We start from the raw sequence: 18049 nt of genomic DNA on the forward strand, positions 1-18049 counted from the left end.
TTCGTGGATCCATCTCACTTCTAGATTCCCTCCCTTTGTTAAGGCTCCTAGGATTTCATCTTAAGGACTCTCCTTACTTTTCTCTTTGCTCCTTCTGTTAATCCTACCTCTTTTTGAGCCCTTAATTGCTGCTCCCTCCAACATCACATCTGATTTTCTATCCAAATTATCTTGCTTACTATCTGATTTTAGAAGGTAAGTGCCTCAGGGCAGGGACTGCCTTGTTATGTTGTGAAGCAGGGTCTAAAGTGCTTCATAAATTAGCATCTGTGGAGAGTTTTATACATACTAATTATTATTATTGAAATACAGAAGTGCTTTCTAAGCCATAAGGAAACATCCTAAGATACTAGTCTAATTGCCTGTACATGTTTTTTAAAAAAGAAGAAAAAAAGTCTCTCTTCCTGCCTAAGAGAGCTATCAGATCTCATAACAGATCTCAGAACAGCAGCCCAAATCCCAGGACTCTCTGGTTATTGTTTCAGCGTCTTTATATTTATTCAGAGAACCATGTTTGTAAGACAGCAAAATGAGGCCCTGTTGGCCATGTGAATCCATTTGGATCACTTATCCTGGTCGGAAAGGCAGGAATGGCCCTTTGGTTTGCTTTAGCCCAGAATCCTTTATTTCCTTAGTGACATTTATGGTTAAAGTCAATGGTACTCATTTCTCAGGGGGTTTAAAGTAAATTTCATTTATGTTATATTTATGTAGATGTTTACTGCCAGGATGATCAACATTTTTTATTAGCATTTTATGATGCAAATGGAGCTTTTAAGACTTGTTGAATTTTAATGTGGCCATGTATGTTAGAAGGACTCATTTATAGAACTATTGATCTTTTCCAATGCTTGCTTTGAGAGTGTACTGGAAGAGTGGCTGGTGAGACAGTTTTCTGTCTGGATGTTTGTCTTTCTGAATAACTTGCTTTGGAGATTTTGTTGGCCTGGTTTTCCTGAATGTGAGATTTAGTAAGTATATTTTAATTGACAATTTAATGATGGTCCTTTTATTAAAGAAATGCTAGTTAGAGTAAACTGAAATGATGTTAAAATTATCAGTTGAAGTTACCTGTAAATGTTACATAAAGAATAGAGGTGCTTTTTCAAAGAAAAGAAGCTTGTTTATCTCATGGCAGTGGCCATGCCTGATGAGAAGTATAGTATCAGGGCCTTATTGCATTGTTCAGATGTATATGGTCGTGACAGACACACTGCATATGTTTAAGATAGAATCATGGAGCCATGGGAATGTGTTTTATCCTTACCCATACATTTTACTTTCTATCTACCGCCCAAGACGGTTTTTTTTAGGCCAAATTGTACCTACTTACCTTTAGGCTTTTAGGTGGTAACTGTAGAGCAAGTTGAATTGGAAAACAAGCCCACCTCATTTTCAGAAGATTTAACTCACTTTGGGGACTAAGTTGTTTCCTTTTACAGGGTACACAGTAGTATCTTGCTGCTTTAGAAGCAGTTAGACGCTTTATGCCTTAGAGATAAGGCCCGGGCATATCCCATCCCCTGGCCTGGTCCTGTTGAAAAGAGTTACAGGATTCCAGCTGCGTAAGAGCTGAGGGATCATCTGCTCTAATGGTTCTTACCCTGGCTGCACATTAGAGTATCCTGGGGAGGTTTTTTAAGAAGTTCCAGTGTTGGGGCTATACCCCCTGTTTACAGTTGGGAAACAGAGGAAGAAATTGGTTTGTATTCATATTGAGGAGAGACTAGTGTCAGTTGTGACAAAACCATAGCATCAGTCTGGTTATGTGGTAGGGGAACCCCCTCCCCAAGGCAGGACTTGCTCAGCTTATGTGTGGGGAAACGTTTTTCAGTTAAAGCCTTAATTATGTTTAGTAGACAGAATGAAGCAGCTAAGCTCCATTAAATTAAGCATTTATTAGTTTTCCAAACATGGACACTTTATAAACTTTTCAGATAAAGGGGCAGAGAGCAACAGCCAGTAGTCATTCTCTTTGTTATTACTGGGGGCAGAGGATCAGGAGGTACAAAGATTATCATTAACCTTTCCTTAGAAACAACAGTCTGAGGCCCTTTTAGTAAGAGCTCGAAATACAGAGATTTAGCCTATTCCTTCAAGAACTTTGTATTTCTTAGGGAGATTGTGTGTGCACGTGTGTGTATGTCTGTGTTTAGAACCTCTTGAGGCTGATTTGTACTTTTGTTTTTTTCTAAATACGAAGTTTAAGAAGTATATCAATTATCATTTTACAAATATCCTTTTATGAGAAGGCAAACAAGTCAAGATATATTTTATTTTTATTTTATTTTTTTAAGATTTTAATTTATTTCTGAGAGAGAGAAAGAATGAGGCAGAGACACAGGCAGAAGAAGAAGCAGGCTCCATGCAGGGAGCCCGATGTGGGACTCGATCCTGGGACTCCAGGATCACACCCTGGGCTGAAGGCAGATGCTCAACCGCTGAGCCACTCAGGTGTCTCCAAAATAAATTTTAATATGTGTATGTGTTTACATGTACATTGTGTATATATTGTGCATGTATATATAGAGATATATAGTGATATTCATATGTACGTATATATATGAAAATACATCGCGCACACACATACGTGGTAAATGAATATATACAGAGTGATGAGTTTAAAGTGTGGTATCTAAATGAGCAGCCCAGACAAAAAGTGCTGCCTCACAGGAAATTGAGATTAATTGAAACAGTTGATGCAAAATGCTTATTATTAGCACAGTGGTTGGCACATACTTAATTGTCATTGATTCTCATTATGCACATATTTATTATATCCCCACTAGTATAGGAATTTGGAGGAAAGAGAAGACTGGTTTAGATCAGGGAAGGAAGAAAACATAATTTAAGTAGCACATATTGCATCTACTTTATTTAAAATATCTTTAGCCTAAGACTTGAATTGCTAATAGCAAATACTATGGAAGATACAATATAATATATGTAAGTATGTATTAATGGTATGGTCTCTTTTGTTTCAGGAGCTTTACATTGCTGTAGGAATATCTGGAGCCATCCAACATTTAGCTGGGATGAAAGACAGCAAGGTAAGTATACAGTAATAATGATCCTAAAAGAAAAATTTTCCTATTTTAAAATTTTGGTTTTACTCAGTTTCCATATAGTTACGGTGTGTGTAGTTTCAACCATTCAGATTAACACAGATCTACGAGTAGAAAGTAATACAAGGTGCTGATCACTGCTTGACTATACCACTGGTAGGAGAGGCAGTGCTGTGTCATGGAAAGTAATGTGACCCCACCCAGCTCTGCCCCTAGCTTACCACATAATGCGTCTTGGCTGCACCTCAGTTCTTTATCTAACACAGGTATTCGTTGATGATGTCTAAGGTCCCTTTCAGCCCTGATTCTCTATAGTTAGAAAATTTAGGGTGAAGACAGCTTAATGAGGTTCTGACCATCTAATTAGTTTATAAAGTTTCTAATCCCTGACTCTCTGCTTCATCCTGGTCCCCTAAATGTCCCACCCTCATGGAGACAAAGCTCCTTTTCTCAGGTTGGTGACAAATATATTTGGGGTTGAGGCATCTTAATACCACAGTAATTGTTAACAATACAGTATATAGAGGAAGCATTCGAAGCTAACTTGCTGCTTTGGACTATATTGGGAAGCCCTGTGTAAGGATTCTGTGAGCATATATTTCAGAATATGACACATTAATTCATGCATACCAATGCACAGTTTGAATTATGAACTTTAGTCTTTCATGAAGACAGAGATGCTTCTGACATTCCAGCTTTTTTATTCATTCAGATGGAAGTTTGATATAAAAGGTAATAAAAGTTTTAACAGGTTTAACTTCTAACTTGAAAAAATGCATTCACTACCTCCATGTAACCTCTAAATGAATTGGCCCAAAACCAGTCAGATTTCACAGTTGGATGGCAGGTTTCTTTACTGAGCTATGAAAACAAGCAGTGCCGATGGGGAAAATGTTGTTGCTGCATTAAAGGAAAAAAGGAAAAAAACACTCCAACACCAGCAACCTGAAGAAATATTTTTAGCTGGGCCAATTCAGACATATCATAGAATTGTTTCTCTAAAATAAAAGATTCTGTCTGCCAAGAAGATCCTGGCAAAAATTGTGATGCCACAGCAACATGACTGGATTGAGGGACAGATGGACTAGCTAGGTAAAGCAAAAAGGGAACAGTTGAAGTCAGGAGACCAGTATTGGGGAACAGTCTGTAAGAAAGTTGAACCAAGGTGTCCTCTGTTTATGCAGTCAACAAATATTTATTAAGCACTTACTTTGTGCTAGATGCTGGGGTTGCTTAATGAAAAAACGTATTCTTATCATCATTACCTTGTGTGGGAGACACAACAGTCTCAGGTTATAATTTTGGTTAAGGTCTAAAATGAGATATTAGAGTAAGGGGTTTAAACAGATGATCATGGGACACCTGGGAGGCTCAGTGGTTGAGTGTCTGCCTTCGGCCCAGAGCATGACCCCGGGGTCCTGGGATCGAGTCCCACGTCAGGCTCCCTGCATGGAGCCTGCTTCTTTCTCCCTCTGCCTGTGTCTCTGCCTCTGTCTCTCTCTCTTTCTCTTTCTCTCTTTCTTTCTCCCCGTGTGTGTCTCTCATCAGTGAATAAATCTTAAAAAAAAAAAATCTGATGATCACATCACATACAACTTAGTTTTTTTTTTTTAAGATTTTATTTATTTATTCATAGACACAGAGAGAGAGAGAGAGAGGCTGAGACACAGGCAGAGGGAGAAGCAGGCTCCATGCAGGGAGCCCGATGTGGGACTCGATCCCGGGTCTCCAGGATCACACCCCAGGCTGCAGGCGGCGCCAAACCGCTGCGCCACCAGGGCTGCCCACAACTTAGTTTTAATTAACATCATCGTATAGTTTAAAGAGTATGAAATTTGGTTTATATCAAACAAGTCAATGTAATGAAAGTACTTTTTGAACTATATACATATTAATATCATTGAATATAATCTGTGCTGTAAAAGCTGGTAAAGAAGGGACCGTGAATTTATAAGGGTATAGTAAGAGAGCTCGAGGATGCAAGCAAGATTTTATGATACTTTACAGTTGACAATTCAGGAATATTCTTTTAGTAATTTGAAAGACTATAACCATCTCAAATCTTCTTACATACTTTAGTGGTTCCTTGTCCATAGTTGTGTGCTCTTGCTTTAAAAATAACTTTTATGGGCAGCCTGGGTGGCTCAGCAGTTTAGCACTACCTTCAGCCCAGGGCGTGATCCTGGAGACCCGGGATCGAGTCCCACATGGGGCTCCCTGCATGGAGCCTGCTTCTCCCTCTGCCTGGGTCTCTGCCTCTCTCTCTGTCTCTGTGTCTCTCATGAATAAATAAATCTTTAAAAAATAATAATAACTTTTATGTAGTGGGAATGAAAAAGCTTTCAGAAGATTAAACTGTCAGATATTTGACCAGGTGGCCTCCAGGAAAATCATCAACCACATTAATTAAATAATTCTCTGCTAGTTCCTGCAAAGGAGGCTTCACCTCAATGCAAACCAAATGCCTGTGATTCGAAATGTTTGTGCTTGTGACTTTGGGTTTGAGGCTCGTATTGAAACCATCATTTCTTGTCTCTGACCACACATCTTTTAATACATGTGCCATGTTTCGCTGGAGTAGTAGTCATCTGGACTACACTATACTCCATTCTCAGATATTCTGGAATATTTTCATCTTTTTGAGAGACCCTAGGGGAGTTACACATATGTCATGTGGGCTATATGTTAAGTCAGACTGTATCAAAATTCTCTTAAAAATGTGTTCCAGTTGTTTTCATGTGTTAGGATAATAGGCAGGGAGAAACTTGACTCCTAGAGAAATGAATTATTATAATCTATTAAAATAACACCAAATAGAGTCAAATAATAGAGTCAAAACTTTAAATTTACTTTAATTGCAGTGGTGTTTGAAGCACCTATAGAGAGGATGCCTGAGTGGTACATTCGGTTAAGCATCTGACTCTTGGTTTTGGCTCAGGTAATGATCTCAAATCAGCCTTTGAATCTCTCCAGTGAATTTTTCACTTTAGTTATTGTACTTAGCGTCTCCAGAATTTTTGTTTTGGTTTCTCTCTCTTTTGATCTCTGTTGATATTTCCATTTATTCATACATTGTTTTCTTGACTTTCTCCACATCTTTATAGTGCTTTGAGCATCTTTAAAATGATTGTTTCAAAGTCTTTCTCTAGTAGGACTGCCATCAGATCTTTTTCAGAAGCAGTTTCTGCTGATTTTTTTTCCTTTGCACTCGTACTTTCTTGTTTGTTAGTATGCCATGTGATTTGTTGTTGTTGAAAGCTGGATATTTGAATCTAATGATGTGGCATTCCTGGAAATCCGATTCTCCTCCTTCCCCAGGGTGTGCTGTTTCGTTGTTGTTGTTTTTTATTTATTATTCTTGTGTTTTGTGTTGTAGGCTGTTTCTCTGCCAAAGATTAACCTGAGGTATAAATTTAAGGTCTTTTTGTCTTTTCTAAGCCTGCATGTGAGGTTAGTTTGTAATTTTCTCTGTATATGCAGTTGTTTTTGAGTATTCTAGTCTTGAATGTCTGGCTCTCAGAGAAAGAACAATGCTGGGGGGCAGAAGTGCTTTGACTTTTTAAATCCCCTGGAGGTAGCTTTAGCCAGAGGAGGGGAGGGATCTGCAACAGTGGGGGAGGTGCAACAACAGTAGTCTTCCTCGGCCTGCATCTCTGATCGGTAGCAGCAGTCAGTAATCAAAGCACACGTCCCCAGTAGTTGGAGGACAGGCTGCTTTTTTGCCCACTCTGGCTCCTGCGGGCGCTGCAGGCTGCTGCAGGCTGCTGCAGGAATGTGTACACAGGTGCTTGCCGCTGGGGGTGGGAAATGAGTACCTGCGCCTGCAATAAGAGCTGCAGTTTACCTTCCCCTGGAAATTGCAAGCCTTATAGACTCTGGAGTCCCAAAGTAGTTACCTTAGACAGATGATGCCAGTGCAGTTGTTAGCAGTGTAGGTGGGAAGACACGTTCCTTCTGATGCTTCCTATTTTTCCATCTGCCCAGAATCCTCTCCTGATTTGTTACTTCCTAAAACATTATTTTTCATAAGTCAGAAAAAAACTAAGAAAAATAATGGTTTAAAAACCTTTATTAATACCGTGATGGGCTAGTAGTGGGGTGGGAGATAATTGTGCTATGTTCAAACCCAGAAATTTCTCAATTTACAATATTGGCACAAATGAATCAAATTAATCTTACTTGGTAGACATTTTTAACCATGTTAATTTTTCGTTGAGGGATCCCTGGGTGGTGCAGCGGTTTAGCGCCTGTCTTTGGCCCAGGGCGCGATCCTGGAGACCCAGGATCGAATCCCACATCAGGCTCCCGGTGCATGGAGCCTGCTTCTCCCTCTGCCTATATCTCTGCCTCTCTCTCTCTCTCTCTCTCTGTCTGTGACTATCATAAATAAATTAAAAAAAAAAAAAATGTTTCATTGAGAGTGTAAAATAGAACCATCAATCTATGGTATGCTTTCTTGATAAAGGCCAAACTCTTGGTTTTATTTCACAGACAATTGTGGCTATTAACAAAGACCCAGAAGCTCCGATTTTTCAAGTGGCAGATTATGGAATTGTCGCAGATTTATTTAAGGTAAGCTGGCTTTGGGAGAGATGACTGTTACCTAGATTGTCATCCAAGAAGAACCTCTTAGAGTTGGTCATAGAGGAAACCATTACAGGAGAACGTTGTATGTCTGTGTACCTGTGTGTCTGTGTGTATTGTATTAATATGTATATGTAGTTTTAAACTACTTAAAGAGAAGTTGTCCTAATAAATACATGAAGTTTATATAGAGTATTATAACTTTACCTTTGAAAAGGAGTCCATAAAAAAAGAAAAGGAGGGATCCCTGGGTGGCGCAGCGGTTTGGCGCCTGCCTTTGGCCCAGGGCGCGATCCTGGAGACCCGGGATCGAATCCCACGTCGGGCTCCCGGTGCATGGAGCCTGCTTCTCCCTCTGCCTGTGTCTCTGCCTCTCTCTCTCTCTCTCTGTGACTATCATAAATAAATAAAAATGTAAAAAAAAAAAAAAAAAAAAGGAGTCCATATTGTCTTTAAAGTATCCACATGACTTTTGGCATCTTGTGTACTAAGGTAGTACACGATGTGAAGTGACTCAAGTAATTATAACCTAGAATCATATTTGGCAGGTATCTTAAAGAAATTCACATCAGGGACGCCTGGGTGGCTCAGCGATTGAGCCTCTACCTTCGGCTCAGGGCGTGACCCCGGGGTCCCAGGATCGAGTCCCACGTCGGGCTCCCCGCATGGAGCCTGCTTCTCCCTCTGCCTGTGTCTCTAATGAATAAATAAGTAAAATCTTTAAAAAAAAAAAAGAAAAAAAAATTCACATCAAATACCCTCATTCAGAGATTTGCCAGAAATGCTACAGCTTTTCTTTTCTTTGTTTTCTTTTAAGTTTTACATATTTAAGTAATCTCCACACTCCCCATGGGGCTCAAACTCTGACCCTGAGATCAGGAGTTGGATGCTCTTCTGACTGAAGCAGCCAGGCACCCCGACTCAGCTTTTGAGTGGGCGCTCGAGTGCGGCTTGTCTGGCTCAACAAGTATGCTCTGCTTGCTGTGTTGGAGAGTTCAGGGCCTTCCTAATGTGATCTACTTAGGGAAGAACACTTCCCACTCTTCATCCTCTTCACTTTTGAGTGTTCCTTCTGCCCTGCCACCACCCCTGTACTTGCCCTCTCCATGAGAAAAATTATTTTAATGATACTGATGTGTAACATTGAAAGGACATAGCTCGTGCCTGGCCCGGCTTCTTTTTGTCCCTCAGGACTTGCCTGCACACCTGTAGGTTGCCTTATGCAGAAATCGCTCTCGCCATCATTGAGGCTCTGAACCTAGCATCCAGCCCTGGGAGCAGTGGGTTTGCTAGTGAGGAAGCCCTCACACAGAATCACAGCAAGCCAGTGCGGGCCTTAATAGCGCCACGGTGTTCCCCTTGGCAAAAGACTTGGCCCCTTACCGTGGCTTCGCCAGTGCTGCGTATGCTCCACATGAACTAAGGATTTACTCTGAGAGCACACCTGTACTTGGAAGTGTATGTTCGTGCTCAGCGAGGACGAACTTCAGCTGCTCATGCAGAGACTAGGATGGGGCTGTTGCCCTGGGTCAGCCGTCCCCTTGGCAAACCCCCACCCGGGCCCCTCCGAGAGCCCTCTTTAGTGATCCTGGGCTCCTGTAATTGAAATTTAGGATTTGGGTATTTCTGCTGCTCCTGTTACCCGGCCCAGCTGTGTGAGAACAAACAGTAATTAATGACACTCATTTGACCACTGAGATATACCAGTGGGAGGAAAAGTTAGAATGAGAGAAAAATTTTTTGTATCTCTCACAAGGGTAAGTAACTTTGTTCAAATAGCAAGCATTTAGCTACAGTGAGAAGCTTAACGAGTAAAGACCTTTTATTTTTATTTTTATTTTTTTTTTAAATTTTTATTTATTTATGATAGTCACAGAGAGAGAAAGAGAGAGAGGCAGAGACACAGGCAGAGGGAGAAGCAGGCTCCATGCACCGGGAGCCCGACGTGGGATTCGATCCCGGGTCTCCAGGATCGCGCCCTGGGCCAAAGGCAGGCGCTAAACCGCTGCGCCACCCAGGGATCCCAGTAAAGACCTTTTAATTTAAAAATGAAACCCTCTTTTTTTTTTCTTTTTCCCCCAGAGTTAGGAGTCTCTCATGTAAAAGGTAGTGGAGGGGTAGGGTAGTGGAGGGGTAGTCGAGCAGGGGGATGGGGTGACTGGGTGACGGGCACTGAGGGGGGCACTTGATGGGATGAGCACTGGGAGTTACACTATATGTTGGCGAATCAAACCTCAATTTAAAAAATTAAATAAATAAATCAAACAAAAAATAAAAGTGAAACCCTCTGAACCCTCACCATGTATTCAGTTGATATGTTTGGAAACAGACATCTACTGTAGTTGCCTTTTTCTTCAAGAGAATATTTAAATAAGTTTACAAATAATATTGTTTATTTTAACATTTTTTTTGTTTTCTTGTACACTATATGTTGCAACCTACAGACTGGGCTTACTTGAAAAATGGATGAAGTGTTAGCTGGAAATTTGTTATGTTTATATAGTAGATGACTGCCTTGGAGGAGGAGCAACTTTGTAGCAATTATTGATGGCAAGGTGTCACACAACTATGCCTCTTGCATTAAGGACAGCTCCCGGGTCTGACAGGAGAGAAGGAACACGCAAGTGAGGAGGTGTGTACATGTGTGTGCTGAAAGGTGTGTACATGTGGTGAGAGTCCTAAGACAGTAAAATTAGATTACGAAAATATTAAAAATCTGCCTGAGGGGCACCTGGCTGGCTTGGTTGGTAGAGTATGCGACTCTTGATCTTGGGTCATAGGTTCAAGCCTCAGGTCGGGTGTGGAGATTACTTAAAAAGTACTGCTTGAGTTGTAGCCTCCGAGTTGCTACTACATATGTGACACCAGTGAGTTATGTTTTTTTTCAAGTTGTGTGTGTCCCAGAGAGATCTGATTTGGGAAGACTACTCAGCAATTTTTTGGCACAATTAAGCCAGGCACCTGGTTCTGTTTTGCGCTCATCACCGTGCCTTCCCAACTCGTTAGGGACCATGGCCAAGTGGTTCACTGCTACTCCTCTACCTATAAATTGCAGTAAGAAGGACCCTCCTGGTGGGGCAAGGTGGCTGTGACGGGATGGCCCTGGTGGGGTACTGGAACTCCACCCTGCAGCTGTTCCTGAGGGCCATGCAGGTGCGAAGAAGCAAGCTCACAGTCCAGTCCAACGAATGCATGTTGACTTTCCTTGCTGTGGCCACGGGGGATGGTCCAGTAATGGCTTTGCCCCGGGAGGCAGGCAGTCCAGCATTTTGCAGCCCTGACCTGGAGTCTCCTGGAGGGCTGCAGCATAAGAGCTCTGATGGAGGCGCGATGCCACTCGAGGTCCTGCCCCAGTCCAGGTCCCAGCAGGTACAGCACTGAGCCAGGCCTGCGGGCGCAGGGAGGTGTGGCTCTGCTGGTCACCCTGCGCTGCAGAGACAGTGAGCACCTCAGGTTTGCCGTGCTGGCTGCGGGGAGAGTCTGGTGGCAGAAGAATGTGCTCCATGTTCTAATTTCCAGGCTAGAACCACCCGAGTGGGGTTCCACGGCGTATGTGGAGAAAGTCTCACGCAGCTCCTCTTAAGAGGAATGAATTCAAAAGCTACCCCAGCCCTGATGGAATGACACTTACTCTGAAAGTTCGAAGAGGCCGTTGTGGCTGCGGCCGTGGTCTTTGCCTGCCTTGTTATCATTCCTCAGTGACAGCTGGACAGAACGGCCCTGGAAGGGGTCCAGAAGCAAGTCGAGTCCATAGAGTTGTCTCCTCCTCTTTCTAGGAGCCTCAGGGTGGTGCCTTGGACACAGTGGAATGAAAGGACGTGTACCCCTCATCCTTGGGAACGTGTAGTGGGCCCCCTTCTCCGTCTCTTGTCTAGATCATTAATAAGCAGAAGAGGAATAGTTTTCTTCTCTATTATAATTTGGTTTGGGACAGGAAGTCCTGGTGAAGGAAGTGGGACAGGAGAGCACCTTTAGGCCCAGTTTACCAATGACCTATCTTATCTTCCCCTTCATCTTTTACTTACTTAAAACTTTCAGGATATAATTTTAGCAAAAAAGTTTATTCCTAATCAGAAACCTCTGTTTCCCCCCAACCCTAACCACAAAGAAAAAATAAAGACCTCACTTTTGGCAGACTCCAGGAACCTAGACAGTATCCATCAAATTGTTCGTTTAGTTGAAATCAGAATGCGTGTAACATAGGTGAGTATTACAGTAATTCTGACCGAAGAATGGACAAGGTGGTGTAGTGAGTATACTCCTCAAATAGTTATAACAACACATAAAAATACAGTGATACAAGTTATGAATGAGAGTTAGCATTATCTATTTCAGATTAAGATTTTAAAGAAAATACCATAAAGTCAGGAGCACCTGGCTGGCTCAGTAGGTAGAGCATGCAGCTCTTGACCTTGGAGTTGTAAGTTCAAGCCCCCCACGCTGGAGGTAGAGATTATTTTAAAAAATAAAATATTTATTTACTTATTTGTATTTTGGGGGGAGTGCAGAGAGAGAGAGAGAGATTAAGCAGGCTCTGCACAGGGCACAAATCCGTTCATTCTCGTGTCCGTGTCTGTGCCTGAGGTACAATCCCTAAGATTTCCTGTAAGAGTGGGAGGTAGCTATACAGATGCGGGGCTTGATCTCCCAACCCTGAGACCATGACCTGAGCCAAAGTCAAGAGCTGGATGCTTAACCGACTGAGCCATCTCCAGGCGTCCCCCAAAATAAAATATTTTTAAAAAAGAAAAGATACCATTAAGTCAAATAATAGTTGTGTAAAAAGGGTGGCTTTAGACTAAATTTTTGTGTAAAAATTTTAAATTTCAAAGTATCACATAACAGACTAATAATGATCTAAGTGATATGGTATCTGGAGTAAAAATGTGTATGCATTTTATTTTTTAATACTATTTTACTTAACCCTTCAATAATCATGAGTTAGAGACAAGTCTTTTTCTTCACATGAGAAATAATTGGTATATTAATTATGAGCTTTAATTCAAACAGGTATAGTTGTTATGAACTCATAGAGTAGTTGTGAGCCACATACTAGTTAAATTATCTTGGCCAACCTGTTTAATTTTTTTGAATGTAAGCTTTCTCAAAAATAATATAAATATCATACTACCTACCTTACAAGGTTATACTGAAGGTTTATACAATATATTGAATATATAATGTATTGAAGGTTATACAGTATAATGAGCTTATACTGTACCTAGTACAGTCTGTGTTAAATATTAGGCGACCTGTTTGTATTTCCTTTCACACAGATACATAGTAGGTGTTCAATAAATGGTAAATATTATAATCGGAGTTAGAGTGAGAATAGGACACTACCTGACTCGTGGTGGTGGTGGTGGTGGTTTTTTAATAGCTTTTCTGAGATTTAGCTCACAAATCATAGAGTTCACCCTTCTAAAATGTATAGTTCAGGGATTCTCGGTACATCCAGAGTTACACAACCATCAACTATGTAATTCCGGAACATTTTCGTCACACTGAGAAGAAACCCCATACCTCTTCGTAGTCACTTCCTATTCCCCACTCTCCCCAGACCGTGGCAGCACCTCATCTATTTTGTATTTCTATGGATTTTCCTGTCCTGCTATTTCATATAGACAAAATCATGTAATATATGGTCTTTGGTGGCTGGTTTCTTTTTTTTTTTTTTTTTTTTTTGGTGGCTGGTTTCTTAGCATAAGGTTTTCAAGATCCATCTGTGGTGACTCCTATATCAGCACTTTCTTTTATTGCTGAATAATATCCACTGTGTGGATATGCCTCGTTTTGTTTATCCATTAATCATTTGATGGACACTGGGGTTGTTTCTACTTTTTTGCTATTATAAGTAACGCATTGAAGTTTTTGTGCAGACATATGTTTTCATCTTGTTTGGGTATATAGCCAGGAATGGAATTTCTGGGTCACTTGATACTCTATTTTTAACATTTTGAAGAACTGCCAGGCTGTTTTCCAAAGTGGCTGCCCCACTTTACGTTCCCACCAATACTGTATGAGGGCTCCCGCTTCTCCATACACTCACTGACACTTGTTATTGTCCATCTTTTTTTTTTATAGACATTCTAGTGGCTGTGAAGGGGTAATTCATTGTGGTGGTGGTTGTGTTTCCTTGATAGCAAGTGATGTTGAGCATCGCCTCCTGTGCTTGCTGGCCATTTGCATATTCTTTGGAGATCTATCTATTCAAATCCTTTGCCCATTTAAAATTTTTGTTATTTGTCTTTTTTGTTGTTGAATTGTAAGAGTTCTTTATATATTCTGAATACAAGTCCCTTATCAATATGTGATTTGCAAATAATTTCTTCCATTCTTTAGGTTGTCTTTTTCCTTTTCCTTCTCTTTTCTCTTCTCTCCTCCCCTCCCTCATCCTCTCTCTTTAATTAATTAATTGTATTGTCTTTATTAAGTCATGAATCAGACAGCATCCCATTTAGCAAGTAGAGGGGAGCTCCTGTCTTTTCACTTTCTTGATGTCCTTTGATGCACAAAAGTTTACATTTTGTTGAAATCCATTTTATCTGTTTTTTCTTTTATTGCTTGTCCCTTAGTAGGTGTCATATATGTGAAACTTTTGCCTAAGCCAGTAGAGTGATTATAGGCCTCTGTATCTGTTCAAGTCCTCACTTTGATTTCCTTTGGGTTTATACATATGGATTGCTGGGTAATATGGTAATTGTATGTTTAGCTTTTTGAAGAACCTCCAAGCTGCTTTCTCTAGTGGCTGCCCCATTTTACATTCCACCAGCAATGTGCAAGCATCCCAGTTTTTCCATATCTTTGCTAACACTTGTTACTTTTCATTCAGAGCCATCCTGGTAGGTATGAAGTGGTGTCTCATTGCGGTTTTGACTTGCATTTTCTTAATGTCTAATGATGCTGGGCATCTTTTCATGTCCTTTTGGCCTTTTCTGTAACTTTAAAGAAAAATTTTCCACATCCTTTGCCAACTTTTTAGTTGAGTTTTGCCTTTGTTCTGGAGTTGTAGGCGCTCCTAATGTATTTTGGATATTAAACCCTTATCTGAGAGATAATTTCCAAATATTTTCTTCCATTTTGTAGATAGGTTATCCTCTCACTTTCTTGATAATGACCTTTGTACAAAAGTTTCTAATTTTGATGAAGTCCAGCTCGTCGGTTTTTTTCTCTTGTTGCTAATGTTTTTTTTAGTGTCATAGTTAAGAATCCATTGCCAAATCCAAGATTATGAAGATTTAGCCCTGAGTTTTCTTTCAATAAGAGTTTTATTGTTTTAACTCCCATGGTTAGGTCATTGATCTGTTTTGTATATGGTGTGTAATTTTTGTATATGATGTGAGACGAGGTTCCGTCTTCATTCTTGTGCATGTTGTCACGGCACCATGAGTATTCTATTCCCATCGATTGGACTTTGCATACCACCTGTTTTTTAAAACTTTCTCCAATTCTCCCACACATAGCTATTCACTAGAGTCATTCTAATCCCTTTACACTGTTTCTCTGGAACCCACAGGGTTTATCTCTGTTTGCTCTTCAGTTCTTATCCAGAATACTTTTCTCCTCCACGTTAATGTTCTGATTTTTCCAAGTCCACACCTAATCTCTTCCTCAGAACTCCTGGATTCCTGGATTTTGAGCATTTGGTGCCATTCTTCTCATCTTCTTACATCTTACATGTAAGATGAGCACATTCTTGATTGGGTGGTTCATAGTCCTCTGTCTTTTCTCCCCCAATTAGGGGATGGGGACTTCTTGTGGGCAAGAATTAGGCCTGAGCTGCTCTATCTCCCATGGTGCTTACTCTGGGGAAATACTAAATGACCGAAATATAGTTGTGTTGTGATTTCTGTCAGTAGATTGTCTTGTTTTATTTTTTTTTTTTAAAGATAAACATAAATTCACTTCCATTTGGTCTTACTGAATAGGGAGCTGCATCTCACACTATCTAAAATACAGATAAGAATCTAGGTCTTTGAGCTTGCTCCGGGCTGTCATTCAGTGAACTTGAGCTGGCATTTATTTTTTTCTAGTAAGGTATTTTGTGGTATGCTTGGAAAGTCTGAGGTTGATCTAATAAGAAAGGATATAGATGATGGACAAAGTGCCCTCTTTTGGGGGGGGAGTGTGGCAGGGAGACACGCTAGAAAGTCTTTAAAAATTGTATGTTTTAAATCAAGTTAATGTTTCACTTAAAAGAAGTTGGGCTCTAGCCTATTTTTCATGGAACACGTAGGTCCCACAGGAGGCTTGTAGCTTGTCATCCGGGTGACCGGCCCCGCTCGTGGTCTGCCCACTGAGCAGAGCTAGGAGTGGTGCCAGCACTTAGTGCTGCCCCCGAGCTAATGCCTGCTGGCTCCGTGGTAAGCACGGGCCTTCCAGTAGGCTGGAGACGGAGTGACATTCGGAAGAAACACCATGTCGACAATTTCCTTAATAAATGTTGTACGAACACATTATTTCCACCTAATGGAAATGTAGCTCTCTTCAATAATTGAGCGGCCGCGTGCATGGGGGGCAGGTTCAGCGGGCAGCTCTCGGAGCGGGGACCGCGGCAGCCCCGTGGAAGGCCGGCTGATTATCCTTGGCAGGTGGCTGGGCGGTTTTGGGGCGCGACACTCCCCCGCAGCTGCCTGCCCAACGCTCCGCCTGCCCCACCCCTGCCCGGACCGGCTCGAGCCCGCAGCTCCTCCCCCGCCCGCCCCTCCCGCCCACCCTTCGCCGCCGCCGCCGGAGCCCTCCCGGAGTGGGCTGGACCGGTGCGGGGAGCGCCGGGGAGGGAGCGCAGGAGCGCCGGGCCGGACCCTGGGGCGGCCTCCGGCAGGGGCGGGCGGAGCCCCGGGGCCAGGGACGTCCTCGCGCAGGGAAAGCGGGGCTCCGGCTGCGGCGCCTCCTGGGCTCCTGGGCGTGCGCTTGCGTCCGAGCCCGAGTCCCCCCCGCTGCGGTGGCGCTGGGGCGAGCCCCCGACTCCGTTTTGGCGCAGAGCGTGGTCTCGGTGGTCTCGGGGTTGGGAGGCGGCTCGGGATCCTCTCCCTCCCTCTGCGCCCCCATGCATGACTCAATCTTTGGTTTTTATTTTTCTTTTAAAATTTTATTTATGAGACAGAGAGGGAGCGGGGGAGGGGCAGAGGGAGAAGCAGGCTCCGCTGAGCCGGGAGGAGCCTGATGTGCGGCTCAGTCCCAGGACCCCTGGGTCATGACGCTTAACTGACTGAGCCATCCAGGGGCCCCTTCATTCATTTTGAGGGGAAAAAAAAGTCCCTACAGGCAGTATGCGGGCTCGTGGCCTTGCCAGCCTTGTGTCCAGGTGGTCTCCCCTTTCAAAAGTAGTAGTCGTGGGTGGCCTCGGTGGCTCAGGTGGTCGAATGTCTGGCTCTGATCTTGGCTCAGGTCATGATCCCAGGGTCGTGAGGTCAAGGCCTGCCTGGGCCCGTGTTCTCTCCTGCTGCTCCTCCCCTCACTTGTGCTCTTCCCTCTCTCATTCTCTACAATAGATAAATCTTTTTTTTTTTTTAAGTGTGTAGTGCTCCCACATTCCCACAGAGGGGAGCACAGCAGGGGTGGGGGCACACCTCTGCCTCAGGAGCAGTGTACAGGGCGTCTTTGTACTTTCTTTTTTAAGATTTTATTTATTCATGAGAGAGACAGACGCAGGCGGAGAGAGACCGACGCAGGACTCGATCCTGGGACTCCAGGATCAGGCCCTGGGCCCCCCAGGCGCCCCTCTCTGTGTACTTCCGAGCTGTGACCACACCACACGGAAGGCTCAAGGTGCTTAATTACTTTTTTTTTTTTTTAATTTGCAGGTAGTTCCTGAAATGACTGAGCTATTGAAGAAGAAATGAGTTCTCATGTTCTAAGAAGGAAAATATGTCAAAGTATTCAACTGAACAGAAATTCATGGTTATCATAGTGACCGTTGGAAACCTTGGAGAGCTACATATCATAATTCGAGAAAAAGTTCTCACAGATGCCAGAATGCTTTTTTATGAGCCTCTTATTACATTTCTTTTAATTATTTGTGGTTCCAAGCAATTATTTTTGAGATTTTGCTAAAAAGTAATAATAAAGATTTTCTAATTCTGGAATAAAATATATAATAAAACATTTCCATAGCTTTAGAACTACTACCAGAAGTATGCCTGGCTTTGTAAAGGAAGAAAATTGAAGAAGGGAAGTAAAAGTCTCTCTCTCCTTGGCCCGTCTTGTCCACGGAGGACCCTGTTCTCGGCAACCTTGCACCGTGAAGTTCCTCCTGCGGATCATGTTGATCTAATTGTTGAGAGAAGGGACCTGGGCTGGCAGATTCAGAGCCACAGCATCAGTATTATCTTAAATATGCTCCAGCCTGCAGGAACCCGCGGCCCACGTGGTCAAAGCAGCCCTGACTCGCCCCTGGG

At 42.5% G+C, this 18049-nt stretch overlaps 1 protein-coding gene across 1 annotated transcript in view; it reads left to right on the top strand.

The window, feature by feature from the left end:
• ETFA (electron transfer flavoprotein subunit alpha) overlaps positions 1-17776 on the top strand; it is an 80955-nt gene extending 63179 nt beyond the window's left edge. The window contains exons 10-12 of the mRNA XM_077882054.1: positions 2985-3050; positions 7557-7637; positions 17456-17776. Of these exons, the coding sequence (XP_077738180.1) occupies positions 2985-3050; positions 7557-7637; positions 17456-17494 (186 nt within the window). The 3' untranslated portion in view covers positions 17495-17776. The remainder of the gene's footprint in view (positions 1-2984; positions 3051-7556; positions 7638-17455) is intronic.
• The last annotated feature ends 273 nt before the right edge of the window (positions 17777-18049 follow it).

This window comes from Canis aureus, chromosome 32 (genome assembly GCF_053574225.1).
Source record: "Canis aureus isolate CA01 chromosome 32, VMU_Caureus_v.1.0, whole genome shotgun sequence".
Lineage (NCBI taxonomy): Eukaryota > Metazoa > Chordata > Mammalia > Carnivora > Canidae > Canis > Canis aureus.